At 57.1% G+C, this 13,601-nt stretch overlaps 1 protein-coding gene and 1 long non-coding RNA gene across 2 annotated transcripts; both read right to left on the reverse strand.

Moving 5' to 3' along the window:
* Nucleotides 1–1,130: 1,130 nt before the first annotated feature.
* On the reverse strand, nt 1,131–10,746 carry RHOD (ras homolog family member D). The gene is made up of 5 exons (XM_066344878.1): nt 10,533–10,746; nt 5,519–5,606; nt 4,562–4,671; nt 2,368–2,502; nt 1,131–1,797 (listed from the first exon to the last, which is right to left on the reverse strand). Exons 1-5 carry the CDS (start codon nt 10,662–10,664, stop codon nt 1,630–1,632), a joined length of 633 nt encoding a protein of 210 aa, XP_066200975.1. The 5' UTR covers nt 10,665–10,746; the 3' UTR covers nt 1,131–1,629.
* On the reverse strand, nt 5,621–10,516 carry LOC136378274 (uncharacterized). The gene is made up of 3 exons (XR_010746596.1): nt 9,934–10,516; nt 9,613–9,709; nt 5,621–6,028 (listed from the first exon to the last, which is right to left on the reverse strand). It is a non-coding gene; the product is annotated as an uncharacterized lncRNA (long non-coding RNA).
* Nucleotides 10,747–13,601: the final 2,855 nt, after the last annotated feature.

The raw sequence follows: 13,601 nt of genomic DNA on the forward strand, positions 1-13,601 counted from the left end.
TAGGCCAGGCAGAGGCGGTGTGGAGAAATGAAGACACTGGTTTGTGGCTCAGCCCTGCTGGTCTCTGAGCTTTGCCTTCTGGGCTCCCACCTGTCTGCAGGCACCTGCCCTGCCGGGCGGGGCTGTGAGGAATTGAAACAAAGGTCTGACGGGTGAGGAGGTAACAACCACCTGTAATAACCAGCCTGGCTCCTCGGCAGTGTCTCCCAGTGCTGCCACTCACCGTGCCCTCCCGTGACACCTGGAATGGCTGCGTGTGGCCGATGGTCAGGACCAGGCCTGATGCTGGAAACCAGTCACTTGACAGTCCCACCTCTCCCAGTCCCGGTGTCTCAAAGGGGCTTTCTCATACAGGGGAGAGGCCCGCATTCTTCCCTCCCTCTCAGCCTCCCCACCCTTCCCATAGTCCATCCTTGTCACCAAGAAGTCAGCTGGCCTTGACTTGTGCTGGCTTGTTTCTTGTTTCTGGATGTCTGCAGCTGCCCAACTGGTCTCCCTCTTTCACTTCCGCCCTCCCGCCACTTACCTGTCATCTTCAGGAGTCCAAGCCAAGGAAGAAAAGCCCAGTTCCTTAGCCAGGGGCCCTGCCAAAGACAGTGGGTGCTTTGGTGTGGGTGCAGTGAGGTGGGAGCAAGGAGGCTGGCAGACCCAAGGGCTTGCTGGAGAAGGTCTGTGCTGGACCCGAAGGACTTGGGGGTGAACAGGCAGTGGCTAGGGGGAAGGGTGTGCTGAGGTGCAGGAACAGCCTGATCAAAGGCTGGTAGGCTGGTATGGGTATTAGTGTGCCTGGGTATAATTGGGGTGTCAGGTGTCTCGGACTCCCAGCGGGGAAAATGGGCTGTGATCAGGTGCAGGAGAGCCCAAGTCCCCAGCTGCAGAAGTTGGACTTTCTTCTCTGGGCACAGGGGTTGTGACTGTGCTTCCTGCCTGCTAGGTTCTGTTTGAGGCACAGGTAGATTTCGAACTAACCCCGTCTGTGCTCTACGGAAGCCGGCCATCTGGTGGAGAGACAGACGGGCCCTTGTTAAACGGCCACGGAGGTCTCAGAGAAAGTTACGGTGGAGAAGGTAAGGGCGGGGCCAAGGGAGGGGCTCTTAGTCACCCTGGAATGTGTGCGTAAACAAGAGACGTGCACAATTGACAGATGTCGTTTTAGTTGTTACAGTTACCACTCAGAAAGGCAGGGCAAAGAGGGAAGGAGCCAGGTGTGAGTTCTGGCCGGGGTAGGGGCGGGCGTGGTGCTAAAACCGCCAGGTGCTACCGGAAGTTGCAGCCCTGGGAACAGCCACGAGGTGGCGCCATGTTGCACGACCGCTCCAGGATGTGCAGTCCAGGGCTGGGAGCTTGGAGTGCTAAGTGATTCCAGGGGACTAGCCCTCCACAGGGCTGGTGGGCCCGGGACCCACCCCTCTCCGCCCCACCTCAGGCCTCAGAGGGGTTTCGCTTCAGTTCAGGGATCTCAGCCCCAGAATCAGGGGCCCGGCCTCTGTGGTGACCGTCTGTTTGAGAGGCTGTTTAGTCACAGCCTGGGAACTGGGTCCAGCCTAGACAACTAACTGGGCAATAGGTCAGTGCCCAGCTCCGTCCTGTGCAGCTGGGGTTGGTCTGGGCAGGGAGGACCCTACGCCATCAGGTCAACACGCAGCAGCTCCGGGTGATCCTCCGCCAGAAGTTGCGACTGCGGCTGCTGAGGGCCACCTCGGCTGCCTCCTGGAAGACGGCGTGGACATTTTCTTGGAGCCGTGCAGAGCACTCGAGGTAGGCCACGGCACCCACGGACCTCGCCATCTCCTGGCCCTAACAGGGAGAGCGGGGGCGGGGGGGGGGGGCGCCGTGAGGTCAGGACTGCTAGGGCATGCATTTCATGTCCAGCCTTCCCACAGCCCTCCTGGCCACCCTTGGACAAAAGGGGAAGGTGAGTTTTTCCAGGGTACCCAGAGCTTCTGCCCCTGGCTTGACTGAGCACTCTCATGGCTTCGTTGTGATTCCTGCCTTGGTTCTGGGCTGGGTTTCTGCCTGTCAAGGTACCAACTCACTTCCCAGGGATAAAGCTGAGACGATCCTATGGCCTGAAGAGCTGGGGGTCTTCTCTGGGCCTCAGTTTCCCCACCTGTGATGTGGGTGGGTAGGACCACCTGATGTGCACATCACTTGTTCTCCCTTCTACAGCCAGAACCTTCCAGAGTATTCTAGGTGCTACTTCCGAGCAGCTGCAGTCTCTGAACCATGACTGCCTCCAAGGTGACCCCTGCTCTGTCCCACACCCTGCGTGTGGGGGACACCTGGCGCTGCTGAGGGGCTGTGCTGGCCAGCGTACCCCAGGGGCTCCCTCTCCCAGCTCCCCTTCCTCCAGGCTGGGTTTCCTACCCTGTGGTAGGTCACGGGCTCCAATTGATTCTTCCGTAGCTTCTTCACCAGGGACCTGTCCTTGCGCAGGTCAGTCTTGCAGCCCACGACGACGATGGGCACCTCCTTGCAGAAGTGATTCACCTCTGGGTACCACTGCGGGGGAAGAGGTGGTGTGTGTGTGACCAGTGGGAGTGCGGCTCACTCCACAGAGGGGAGAGTGGGCCGTCCTCCGCCCTGGGCAACTCGGTCACCAGTGTTGCCGATGTTCGGGGAGACTTACTCTGCGCCAGGCTCTAAGACTTTATACCTATGAACTCGTTAAGCTCCCAAGGCCCCCGAGTCCCCATGAAGCAACTGCCATCATCACTCCCATTGTACACATGTGGTAACAGAGGCCTAGAGAGGCTATAAAGCTTGGCCTTGGTCACACAATCAGAAGAGGCAGGATTTGAAGCCAGTGCCCCGCTCTAGCCCCTCTAGAATCCTACCTATCTACAAGGTAAGGCTCCCAAGACCCCTCCCCCCAACTGGGCAAAATGTGTAAGCAGATACGTGGTCCTTTATAGACAGAGCAGCTTACAGGCTTACAACCTGACGGCAGCTGTTTGCCTGTCGGAGGGAATGCTTTCATCCTGTCAGCTGCTCTTTGGAATGTGAGGCTCCAGGTTATTTCTGCCTGGACTACAACCAGGGCCTGGACGCCAGACACAAGGCTTCGCGTGTCCAGGAGTGCATGCCTGTTCTGTTTGTCCGTCCAGGAAAAGCTGGCCTCTAACCAGCTATCTTCTGGAGCCACGTGGGGCCTGTGTGGGTTCTGAGCAGACCCCATCCACCCCCCACAAAACTGTACTCAGAGAGGGTCTGCATGAGTCCACCTTGCTAAATCCAAAGTGAGACCTCAGCCCTCATCACCCTGAGCCCTGACACCAGGGGTCATCGCACCTTCCTCTGAGACCCAGGCTACACTCTGCCCCAGGACCCCGCTCTCCCGGTTCTTCTCGGGTCTTACTGGTGCCCCACCCCTCAAGCTGTGGGCGTGCCTCGCCTCTGGCTGCTCCTTCCCCCCAAGTGACCTCCAGATGACTGCCCCCAGTTCATGGCTCTTCCCCACCAGCAGATCCGAATGGATCTTCCCAGCCTGGCCGAGCCCTCTCCCGGGAACTGGGAGCTGTAGACTCAGACTTCTACCTGCCTGTCTGCTGCTTCCACTGGGGTGGATGTCCAACAGGTGCCCGCCTCTCACCTCCCTATGCCCAGCTTGCTCCTTTTCATCTTTGCAAATGGCAAGATCCCTTCCAGTTACTCTGGTCAAAATGTCTCTCACCCACCCATGTCCAAACCACCTGCAAATCCTGATGGCTTTGCCTTTCAAACAGATTCAGTACCCGCCCACCTCTCACCAGCCCCTCTGCGAGCGCCCTGGTCCCAGCCATCACCATCTTGCCCAGTACCCAGTGCCTAGAATAAATGCACTCGGTCAATATTTCTGAATGACTGTGGAGCAGAATGCTTAGGTTCAAATATCCAGGTTACCATTGCAATAGATGTGTTTCTTGGAGCAAATGATCCAATCTGGGGATAGTAACAGCATCTGCTCCCTAAGGTTGTAAAGGGTGAGATGAGTAAATATGTATGTGCCCAGAACAGTGCCTGACACATGGTAAGTTCTAATGTTTCCATCATCATTGTATTACTATTACTAATGCTGTCACCAGCTGAGCTCGGAGGAACCCAGGAGCACCCAGTTCACACAGAGGCCTTGACATCTGTGTGCAGCTTCTGGAACCCCTGACATAACTGAGGGGCATCCTGGGAGGCCGCTGGGAGGTAACAGTCACACAGACAGGGGCTGAGAGCCGCTAGAAGCTGATAGTTCATGCGACCTCGGTCAGGCCCAAGTCAGGGAGATTCAGAGGCCTCTGGGTCACCCAGAACTCTTGGGCAGGGTCACAGTAAAAGAACCACAGTGTTCTGAGTGTGCAGTAGAGAGCAGGTCAGGAGCACTGGACTGGGAATCAGAGACCAGATGCTGTCACCAATCCCTGTAGAACACCCAGCAAGTTTTTGCCTATCTTTAGGCCTTGATTTTCCCATGTACATGCGTAAGGCACTGGCCTTGATGCACTCTGACAGTCCCCTGGGTCAAGAGTAGGGGTGGAACACTGTGACCTGGCTCTGGGGCTGTGCCTATTGCCCCCCCCCAAGTACCTACCCGGTTAGATATGTTGTCAAAGCTGTGTGGGTTGGTGACATCGAAACAGAGGAGCAGGACACTGGCATCAGGGTAGAACAGGGGCCGCAGGCGGTCATAATCGACTTGTCCTGGGAGAATGGGCATGGTCACACCCTTGAGATCTCCTGCCCACTGTCAGCACCTCCCCCAAATCAAGCCCGGTATCCCACTATGAGTGTGTGTGTGTGTGTGTGTGTGTGTGTGTGTGTGTTTGCACGCGCATGTGCGTGTACATGCCTCAGGGTCCAACATCAATTTGGTACTTAGGTTTCTATTCCACATGAACATCCCCCTTGGGGCAGTGTTCCCCTGGCCAGCCCGCAGCAGCTATGCCAGCCCTGGCCAGAGTCAGCCCATTTGCAGCAATATCCCTGTTCTGGAAGGTTGGGGCATGGTAGAGGCCCAACCTGGAGGGACTGAGGCCATTGCTCAGAAGCCTGCTGTGCCCTGGGCTTTGGGGGCTGAGCAGAAAGAGGCAGGCAGGACCCCAGCAAAGACAACTTTGCCTCTCGAAGATAAGGGCGATCCCTGAGGTTAGCTTTAAGCTTTAAGCTCTGGTGTAAATTTGACTCTAAACCCTTATGTGGGCAAGGTCAGGAGGCTGCAGGGCAGAGGTCAAGGTCAGGCAGATCTTACAGACGCTGGAGCTGGGCTGGAATGCTGAGGCCAGGAATTGTCCACCACTTGAGAGCAAAGAGCTCTCCTCCTCAACCCCCATCTCCAGGACACAGTGGGCTGCCCAGGGCTGGGGGAGGCAGTGGTCACAGGCATAGAGGCAAGGGCGGTTCAAGTCCTGGGGACACTATTCCTGGCCCACACTAATCCCTTGGAGGTTAGCTGGCTTCCCCAGTTCAGAAGGAAGGGGTGGGGCTTGGCTGCTGGACTGGGGGCCCCGCCAACCCCACCCCACCCCGTACCCCAGCCCTGCACACCTACCTGCTGTGTCCCAGATTTGGAGGTGCACAGGTTTGCCCTTCATTTGCAGATTAGCGGTGAGCCGCTCAAACACTGTGGGAGCGTAGCTCTGAGGAAGAAGCGGGCAAGGGCAGGTTGTGAGGACAACTTCTGAAGGGGGGCCGGCCCAGCGTCCAGGCCGGGGCCCAGGAGTGTCCGCGGCACTGCCCTCATCGGGAGTTGGCAGAGTGTGGTAGTTTCTGGAAGTGGTCCAGTGGGGTTAAGGCCTAACGCTACCACTTTTGAGCTGGGTGCCCAGCAAGGCACCGCCTCTCTAGCCTTCCCTCCTCGGATGTAAAGTGGGAATATGAAAGGCACCCACCACAGCATGTGGCTGAAAGGCTTCAATGAGAAGTTCCACGCAGAGCCTTAGCACAGGGCCCGGCACAAAATAAACACTCCATGTATGCTGGCCACTGTTATTTTTATCTTTGTCCCCCTGGACAGGGGACTGTCCCATTTCTGAGCCTTCCTTCATGCTGTCCCCTCCTCCTGGAATGACATTAACCTACATTTGTTCGTCTGCTCATTCATTCATACATTTGGTCATAATACCTTCTCCAGGTCCAGTTCTGGACACCGTGACCAAGAAACGAGCAAGACTCAGTGTCTGCCTGAGGAGCAGCTGTGCTTGGGGCCCCTCCTTTGCTTCTCGACCTCTCACGGTCCAACCAAGACCCCTGCCCAACGCCACCTCCCCCAAGATGCCTCCTCACGGCCCATGCCTGGTTTCTGCCTCTCTTACTTGCCCTGTCTGGGCTCAGGAGGGGATCACCTGGGCCAGACGCCCCTGCCCTGCCCCCAGGCCTGGAGCTGGCTCTCTCTCCATAAAGAAGGGGTGAGTGGAAATAGGATGGGATTTGTACACAGATGCCGGAATCAAAGGGAGCTTTTACAGATGGGGTTCAAGCAATAGGCGAAGAGGTTTTCAAAACTCCGTCACACAAGCTCTCCGCCTAGAAGGGCGCACTTGCCCGCTGCAGCTTGGGTCCCCAGGCCTTGCTCACTGGCTCAGAGCTGCTCAGTGGGGCAACAGCCCAGGACAGCCTGTCCTCCCCCGACTTCCCATGCTGGCTGGGGGACTGCCTGTGACTGGCCCCAAGTCAGGCCCTGGCCTCTAGGAGGAGCGGCCCCTATCCGTGGGTCTGGGTAGGTGCAGTCCTCCAGAGCACGTGGGAAGCCGTAGGGGGAGGGTGGGGAGAAAGGAGGGCCTCAGGGCAGGCAGCTGGGGCAGTTGGAGACATCGAGGACAGCCATGGGGTGGGGGTTCAACTTTCTCTGGACTCGAGTCATTTCTCACCTGCTCTACTAATAGGAACAGAAAAGCCTCCACCCATCTCCCCATGCCCCTCTCCCTGTCCAGGGTCCCTCTCCTCGGGCCCTCTGCCTGGTGGGGGATAGTGTGACCCGGTGGTAGCAGCACTGCTTTGGAATCAGAGGTGCCTCGCTTAGGACCGGCTCTGGGACCTAGGCTCATCTCCTCACCGGTTAAAGGAGAAGAGTGTCACCCCGCAGTGTGATGGGGAAGGCTGGTGGGCAGGTGAGACCCAGCATAAATACCTCCCACTCAGAAAGCTGGTTGCCAGGGACATTCTCCACACTGGCCACTGGCCATCCCTCCAGCTTGTGCCCCTCTCCCCACCAGCCTGCCACTGGAGGGCACTGATGCCTGCCGAACTGCCAGCTTGGCCACCCACTTGCCTGTACAGGAGTCCCGTGCAGGACCCTGCCTGACTTGAGGTGCGGGGCAGCATGCCACGCAGCTCCTGGGAGACACGTGTCAGTACTTTGCAAATGCCTGTTGAAATGACACTGCCACCCATACTCTCTAGGGATTTACTGTGCATGGCCCTATACTCACACCATCTCTGATCCCTGCAACCTTGAAAAGTCAGTACTCTCCCCATTTTCCTGATGAGGACATCGAGGCCCAGAGAGGGGAGGTGACTTGCCCAGCATAACATAATGGACAGCTGGCTAAATATGGAGCCAGGTTTTTTTTCTGGCTCGAGGCCAGGTTTTGTCCTCAGTCATCTGCCTCTCCTGAGGTCACTTGCCTCCTTTAAAGTCACCAACTTCAGCCCCTGCTAACAGGAGTGAGCAGGAAAGCCCCAGTCCGTGATGGAGGGCTGCACTGCTCCTCTGGCTTGTAATTTGGGGATGCCATCCTAGAGACTCCGGCCGTATCTTCTGTTGTGTCCTTTGAACCCCCAGGCAGGGTCACTCTTTGCCCATAGGGTCAATAGCACCTAATCTTATCTACTGAGTTGTCCTTAGCCGGAAAGGCAGGGCAGGGCCTGGACTTGACAAGGCCAGAGATGACTCAGGCTTGGGTCTGGCCTCATGGGGTTCAGAGACAGGTAGACTGATCATCCTAGGATGGGGGACATAGCTCAAGCGAGGAGAGCTATGTCCCCCATGGCAGTCTTCCTGTGCGGACCAGGAAGACTCGGCTGGTTGCGGAAGGCAGGGCCGGTACTGCCTGCCCCCTCCCTGCCCTGTCACCCTGCTGTGGGAATGGTTCCCGCCCCAAATGTCAGCCAGGAGTTCCCCCAGCCTCAGCGGCTCTCCTCCTCCGCTTCCCGCGTCCTGAACCCGAGGTGGGAGCACAGGCGGACAGAGATCGCTGAGGACCCTCCAAGACCCAGCCTGCTCTCTGCTCTTTTTTTTTTTTTTTAAAGAAATATTCTTTTTTTCTTTTTTTAAATGTTTATTAATTAATTGACTTTAGCAAGAGACAAAGTGGGAGAGAGACAGGAACATTGATTTGTTCCTGTATGTGCCTGACCGGGGACCAAACCCACAACCTATCCGCTTCAGGATGATGCTCCAACCAACTGAGCCATCTGGCTAGGGCTGCTCTCTGCTCTTTACTGCAGGCAGGAGGCCTGGGAGATGGGGTCCCAAGTCTCCGAGCTCCTGGCTCCCTGGGCTTGGAAAGCGGCCAGGAGGAGGGGTCCAGGGGCAGGAGAAGGCTGGGTCCAGCAGGCAGAGCACTGGGGGCTGCGGAGAGTGTCCTGGTCAGGGGTGGGGAGACCTGGGTTCTGGGCCAGTACTGCCACTGCTAGGCCCTATGCCCCAAGGCAAGACTATCTCTTTGGCCTCAGTTTTCCCATCAGTGATATGAAGGCCTTTCCAACTCTTGGACCTGTGTTTCTTTTTTTTTTAAGTGAAAGGAGGGGAGATAGAGAGACAGACTCCCACATGCCCCCTGACTGGGATCTACCCGGCAACCCCCATCTAGGGTCGGTGCTCGAATCAACCGAGCTACCCTCAGCACCTGAGGCTGGCACTTGAATCAGTTGAGCCACTGGCTGTGGGAAGGGAAGAGAGAGAAGGGGGAGAGGGAAGGGAAGAGAAGCAGATGGTTGTTTCTTACATGTGCCCTGACCAGGGATCAAACCCGGGACATCCATACGCTGAGCCGAGCTCTATCCACTGAGCAAACTGGCCAGGGCCATGTTTCTTTTAAATGAAGAGGCCTCCCTTGTGCCTGGAGGCAGAAGGGTTCCTGGGAATTCAGGGTCCCAAAACAGGGAGGAGCCTAGACAAGGTCAGGCCCATCCCCTGGTTGACAAACATGCCCTCCTCTCCCTTGGCCAGCTCCAGTGTATCCTTCAACACACACATTTCATCAACTGTGAGATGCCCACTTCCACATTGTAACCTAGCTGAAATCAAGATGGGTCTCATCATCAAGGACACTTGTCTCGGATCCCAGGACACTGGTGGTGAGGCGCTACCCCTCCCAGCCCCTCTCCTGGGACCCACTGGATTGCCCCTCTGTGATGCTCCCCCCACCCCCATGCCATAATTGTTGGGTTCCCATGGGCAGCATGTGGAGGCCCGGAAACACATTCCCCACAACTTTAAAAAAATGTGACTGGCCAAAGGAGGTTACGTCAGCTCCACAAACCACAAGAGTCAGCTCGATGCTACCAGAGTGGAAAGAGGTCTGTTTCCAGGCTTGGTTTCTCCTGCCTCCCCCATCCACTGCCCAGTGCCTGCACACCCCCAGGGGTTGGCCGGGTGCTGGGAGAGGCAGGAGGGAGAAGAGACATCAAAAGCAAACCTACAAACTCCCAGGAGAACTGTGCTGAGAGGTGGCATGGTGGGTGTGTCCAGCTCCTGTCCTGTTACCCGGCAAGTCCTCCTGGCCAGTTAGTGAGCCTGCTGGTGAAGGACTAATGGTCAGCGTGCCCGAACACCAAGAACGGGCCAAGTACCATGTGGGGTCATCGCTAGGCCTTACTCTAACCCCACCTCTCCATTGCCCAGGAGGCCAAATGCGAAACAGAGGCTTGAGAGGCTAAGCGAGTTACTGAGGGCCATGCAGGCCCTTAGAGGAGTGCCAAAGTGCCAACCAGCTGTCTGACTTGAGTCTGATGTGCTCTTACCCTCCAGGGCAGAGCCCAGGGGATGTCTATTGTATGGGCAAAGCTGGGGGAGAAAAGATGACATTTCCCATGAAAGAGGTTTGCCATCTCCAGTGAGTCCTTCCTGTTGCAGGCTTCAAGCTGAGCGCCCCGCCGGTATTAACCCACTCTTCACAGTGACCCTGGTAGGAGGGCACCATCAGTATTCCTATTATGCCATTAAGAACACAGGCACAGGCACAGAGAGGGTAAGGAACTTGCCCAAGGGCATACAGCTGTAAATGGCAAAGTCATGATTCCAGCCCTGGCAGTCTGCCGGAGGTCAGTTTCCCTTAGCTATGCAGTGCCACCAAGCTACCACGCAGGTTACCCGGTGACACCCCTCCCAGGAAGGTGCCATTCTCTCAGATGTTATCACTGAGGTCCTCACTCCCGATGGCAGAGGGAGAACTGCCTCTGGCCCAGCACTCTGCTGGAAGACCCCTCTGCAGGCCAGCGTGGGCACCCATCTTCGACAGCTGGCGCACAGACGGCGCACACCGGGAGCCCATGCGCGACTGCGGTCGGGCGGGAATGCGCGCACAGCGGGGGGCGCCGTGCCCGAGGGCTCTGGCACTCACCTCGGGGAAGGCCCCATCGAGGAAGACCATCAGCAGCGACGTCTTCCCGCAGCCGCCGTCGCCCACCAGGACCACCTTGACCGACCGCGCGCCGGGCGGCGCCTCCTCGCCCGCGGCCTGGGCCGCCTTCATCGCGGGGCCGGCCGAGGGGCCGGGCGCGGAGCGGCGTCCGCCGGGCTGCGCGAAGGCCGGGCGCGGGGCAGGCCCGGCGGGGCAGGAATGTGGAAGGGGCGGGGCGGCGGGAGGAAGTGCGAGCCGGGCAGGGGGCGGGCAGGGGGCGGGCGAGGGCCGCAGGTGAGAGGCCGGAGCGGGATTTCGGCTCGCGGGGCGGCCAGGCGTGGCGGCTGGACACGGGACCTTCTCCTCCCACCCTATTCAGCTACTAAAGAAAAATGTCTTAAGCACCTACTGTGTGCAGGCGCTAAGACCACAAGACGGGGGACCCAGGCTCACTATCTCAGGAGGGAATTCTGGTCTGATGTGGGAGGCGGGAGGACAAGTAGCTGGACAGTGACAGTGAATTTAGGAGTGTGGACAGGGAAAGAGGAGGCACCTGGCCCACCTCCCCTGGAAGGAGGATGGTGGGAGTCAGCCATGTTTGCCTATTAGCTTAGTGGGCACAGGGGCTGGGTTCCAGGTGCCCAATGTAGGTGGATCCCTGAGCAGAAGCTAGTGACTCTTGATGAGGGGATGGATGAATGAATGAATGAATGAATGTGCATTTCCCCAAGGGCTCTAAAGATGTAGTATATCACAGGCCTCCCTCTCGGTGTTTCAGGCCAGGTAGGAATGGGGTGACTTGGGCATGCCCTTATGCATCAGTCACTGGCACTGCCAGGCCTTGCCAGGCCTCCCCCAGCCAGCAACCAGGAAGTTTCGCTGCAGGTGGGTGACCACCTGTCTCACCTCTGGCTGGCTGGAGCGCAATCTCGGGAAAGTGATGGAATCTTCCATCTATAAAGAGTTTAGATCAGGGTTTGGTGCATGGTTGGTGCTATGTGTGAGTGATACTTATTATGTAACCAACACTGATTGTACCCAAGGGCCCAGGGACACCGAACCATTTAAGACAAAGTCCCTACCCTAAGAAGCCCATGCCTAGAATGAGAGACAGGAAGGGCATCAGAGTTATAAGAGCTACAACAGAGGTGGGGACAGGCAATGGGATGGTTGTGGGATAGAGTGGCCCCTCATCTGGGTTGGGGGGTCATAGAACCCTTCTGAAGGACCAGAGTCTTGAGGGAAAAATGAGACAGTCAGTTGGGGGAGGGGACAGTTTTTCCAAACCAAAGGAACAGCACATGCAAAGTATGGAGACAAGAGAGAGGGGGTGCTTTGGGGGCCACAGTCCTTCCTTGTGACTGAGGGCAAGGTGGGCTGGGGAGCTGGTGCCAGGGTGAGGCTGAGGGTTAACTAGCCTGTATAGTGCAGCCCTTTAGATGCCAGGAATAAATGCAGAACTGAAGTGGAAACTCACTGTTACCTGACCTCCCATCCCTGTTAGTGACCAGAATTGAAATGTTTTAAAAATAGACACAGGGGCATCCCCAGATCGTGCACTGAATGTTCCCACTGAAGCTCAAGGAAACAAAGTGCAGAAATCTTGGGGTTTTGCACTGCCCCTGAGCCCACTCAGGTTACGATGTCATCTGCATGGAGTTCAATGCCTAGCAATGGAAAAGCTCCCTCAGCCCCCTTTGAACCTTACTGTGGCCCAAAGAAGCAGCCGGGGCAGGTGTCCCTGCCTCCACTGCACAGAGGCAGAGCTCAGACCCCTGACTCATCTTCTGAGCTCACCCAGGGCCTGGTCAGTAGGCTGAATGGAACCTCACCTGGAGGGAGGGAACATTCCAGGACTTCCCCACCCTTTAGGTGCCCCTGCCTCCCCGAAACTGCCACAGGGCTGGGTAGTGACTTGGCACTGGGCTGGGTGTGTAGCCACTGAGCAGGGCTCTCCACCCCAAGGAGTGGTGGGGAGGGGCCCCAACAATCAGCTGTCAGCCTCGTCATCCCCTGTCCTCCTGACTGCTGCTGTCATCAGGCTTTGGGTGGCAAGACTGGGAGGCAGGTGGGGCCAGACTGAGGGAAGAGGGAGCTGAGAGTCAGGCAGAGGCATTTGGCCTTGGTTGCTATAGGGATAATCACTCTAATGACACCCTTGATGTGTGTCATGCTTTACAGTTTCACTGAACATTTCTTAATAATAACAGCCCCATTAAGGGATCGCTAACCCTGTGCAGGTACCATCTTTGCAGGTGGAGATTGTTAGCCCCATTTCACAGATGGGAAACCTGAGGCCCAGAAGTCCTTGTCTAAGATTGTGCACAGGTAGTAAGAGTCAGAATTCTAAATTGTTTTGTGTGTGTGTAAGAGAGAGAAGCATCAACGTATTGTTCCACTTAGTTGTGCCATTGATTGCTTCTCACATGTGCCCTGACCGGGGCTGGAACCTGTGACTAGTGACCTTGGGGGTTGAGCTGGCACCTTAGGGGTCAGGCCCTGTCTGGGCTCAAACCAACGACCTTGGAGTTGAGCTGGTGCCCTTGGGATCAAGCCGTTGACCTTGGGCTCGAGCCGGCACCACCAGCCAGAGTGGCAGAATCCTAATTTGAACCAGGTCTGGCCACAAAGCCAGGCTCTCTCCAGACATCACAGCTCATATGCATGAATTCATTCAGCCCTCAGATCTACTGACGTTAAACCCCAGCCTCAGCCCCATTCTATGCTCAAGTTCTGCAAGAGGGAGATTAGGGCCTGGAAAATCTGCCGTGGTTGGCATTGCTGGGCCCTGGTCAGCACTGTCTTCCTGGAGTTTATTTTGGAGCGGGGAGGTGGCCCAGGTCAGTCTGTCTGGCCAGGGAACTGTTTACTGTTATCCTGCTTTCTGTGGCTGTGGTTTACTGTCCGCCTGTGGGTGACTCAGCCCTTTGAGGCTCCACTGGTCCCAAGCCCAGCATCCTTTGGAAACTCCTCACAGTGGGTCACTGCCCCAAACAGACCTCAGCATAGCAGAGGTGGCCAGGCTGGCCCTCCTGTGGCTTGGGATGTTATGTCCAGTTGATGGCCTGG

Source organism: Saccopteryx leptura, chromosome 1 (assembly GCF_036850995.1).
Source record: "Saccopteryx leptura isolate mSacLep1 chromosome 1, mSacLep1_pri_phased_curated, whole genome shotgun sequence".
NCBI classification, from domain to species: domain Eukaryota; kingdom Metazoa; phylum Chordata; class Mammalia; order Chiroptera; family Emballonuridae; genus Saccopteryx; species Saccopteryx leptura.

Bases quoted from the DNA above. Each gene is read 5' to 3' on its own strand.
- RHOD (XM_066344878.1), bottom strand. From the start codon at position 10,664: ATGAAGGCGGCCCAGGCCGCGGGCGAGGAGGCGCCGCCCGGCGCGCGG. The intron at 4,672-5,518 runs GTAGGTGTGCAG...CCATTCTCCCAG, and splicing joins CCAAATCTGGGACACAGCAG to GACAAGTCGATTATGACCGC. The intron at 2,503-4,561 runs GTAGGTACTTGG...CTTCCCCCGCAG, and splicing joins TTGACAACATATCTAACCGG to TGGTACCCAGAGGTGAATCA.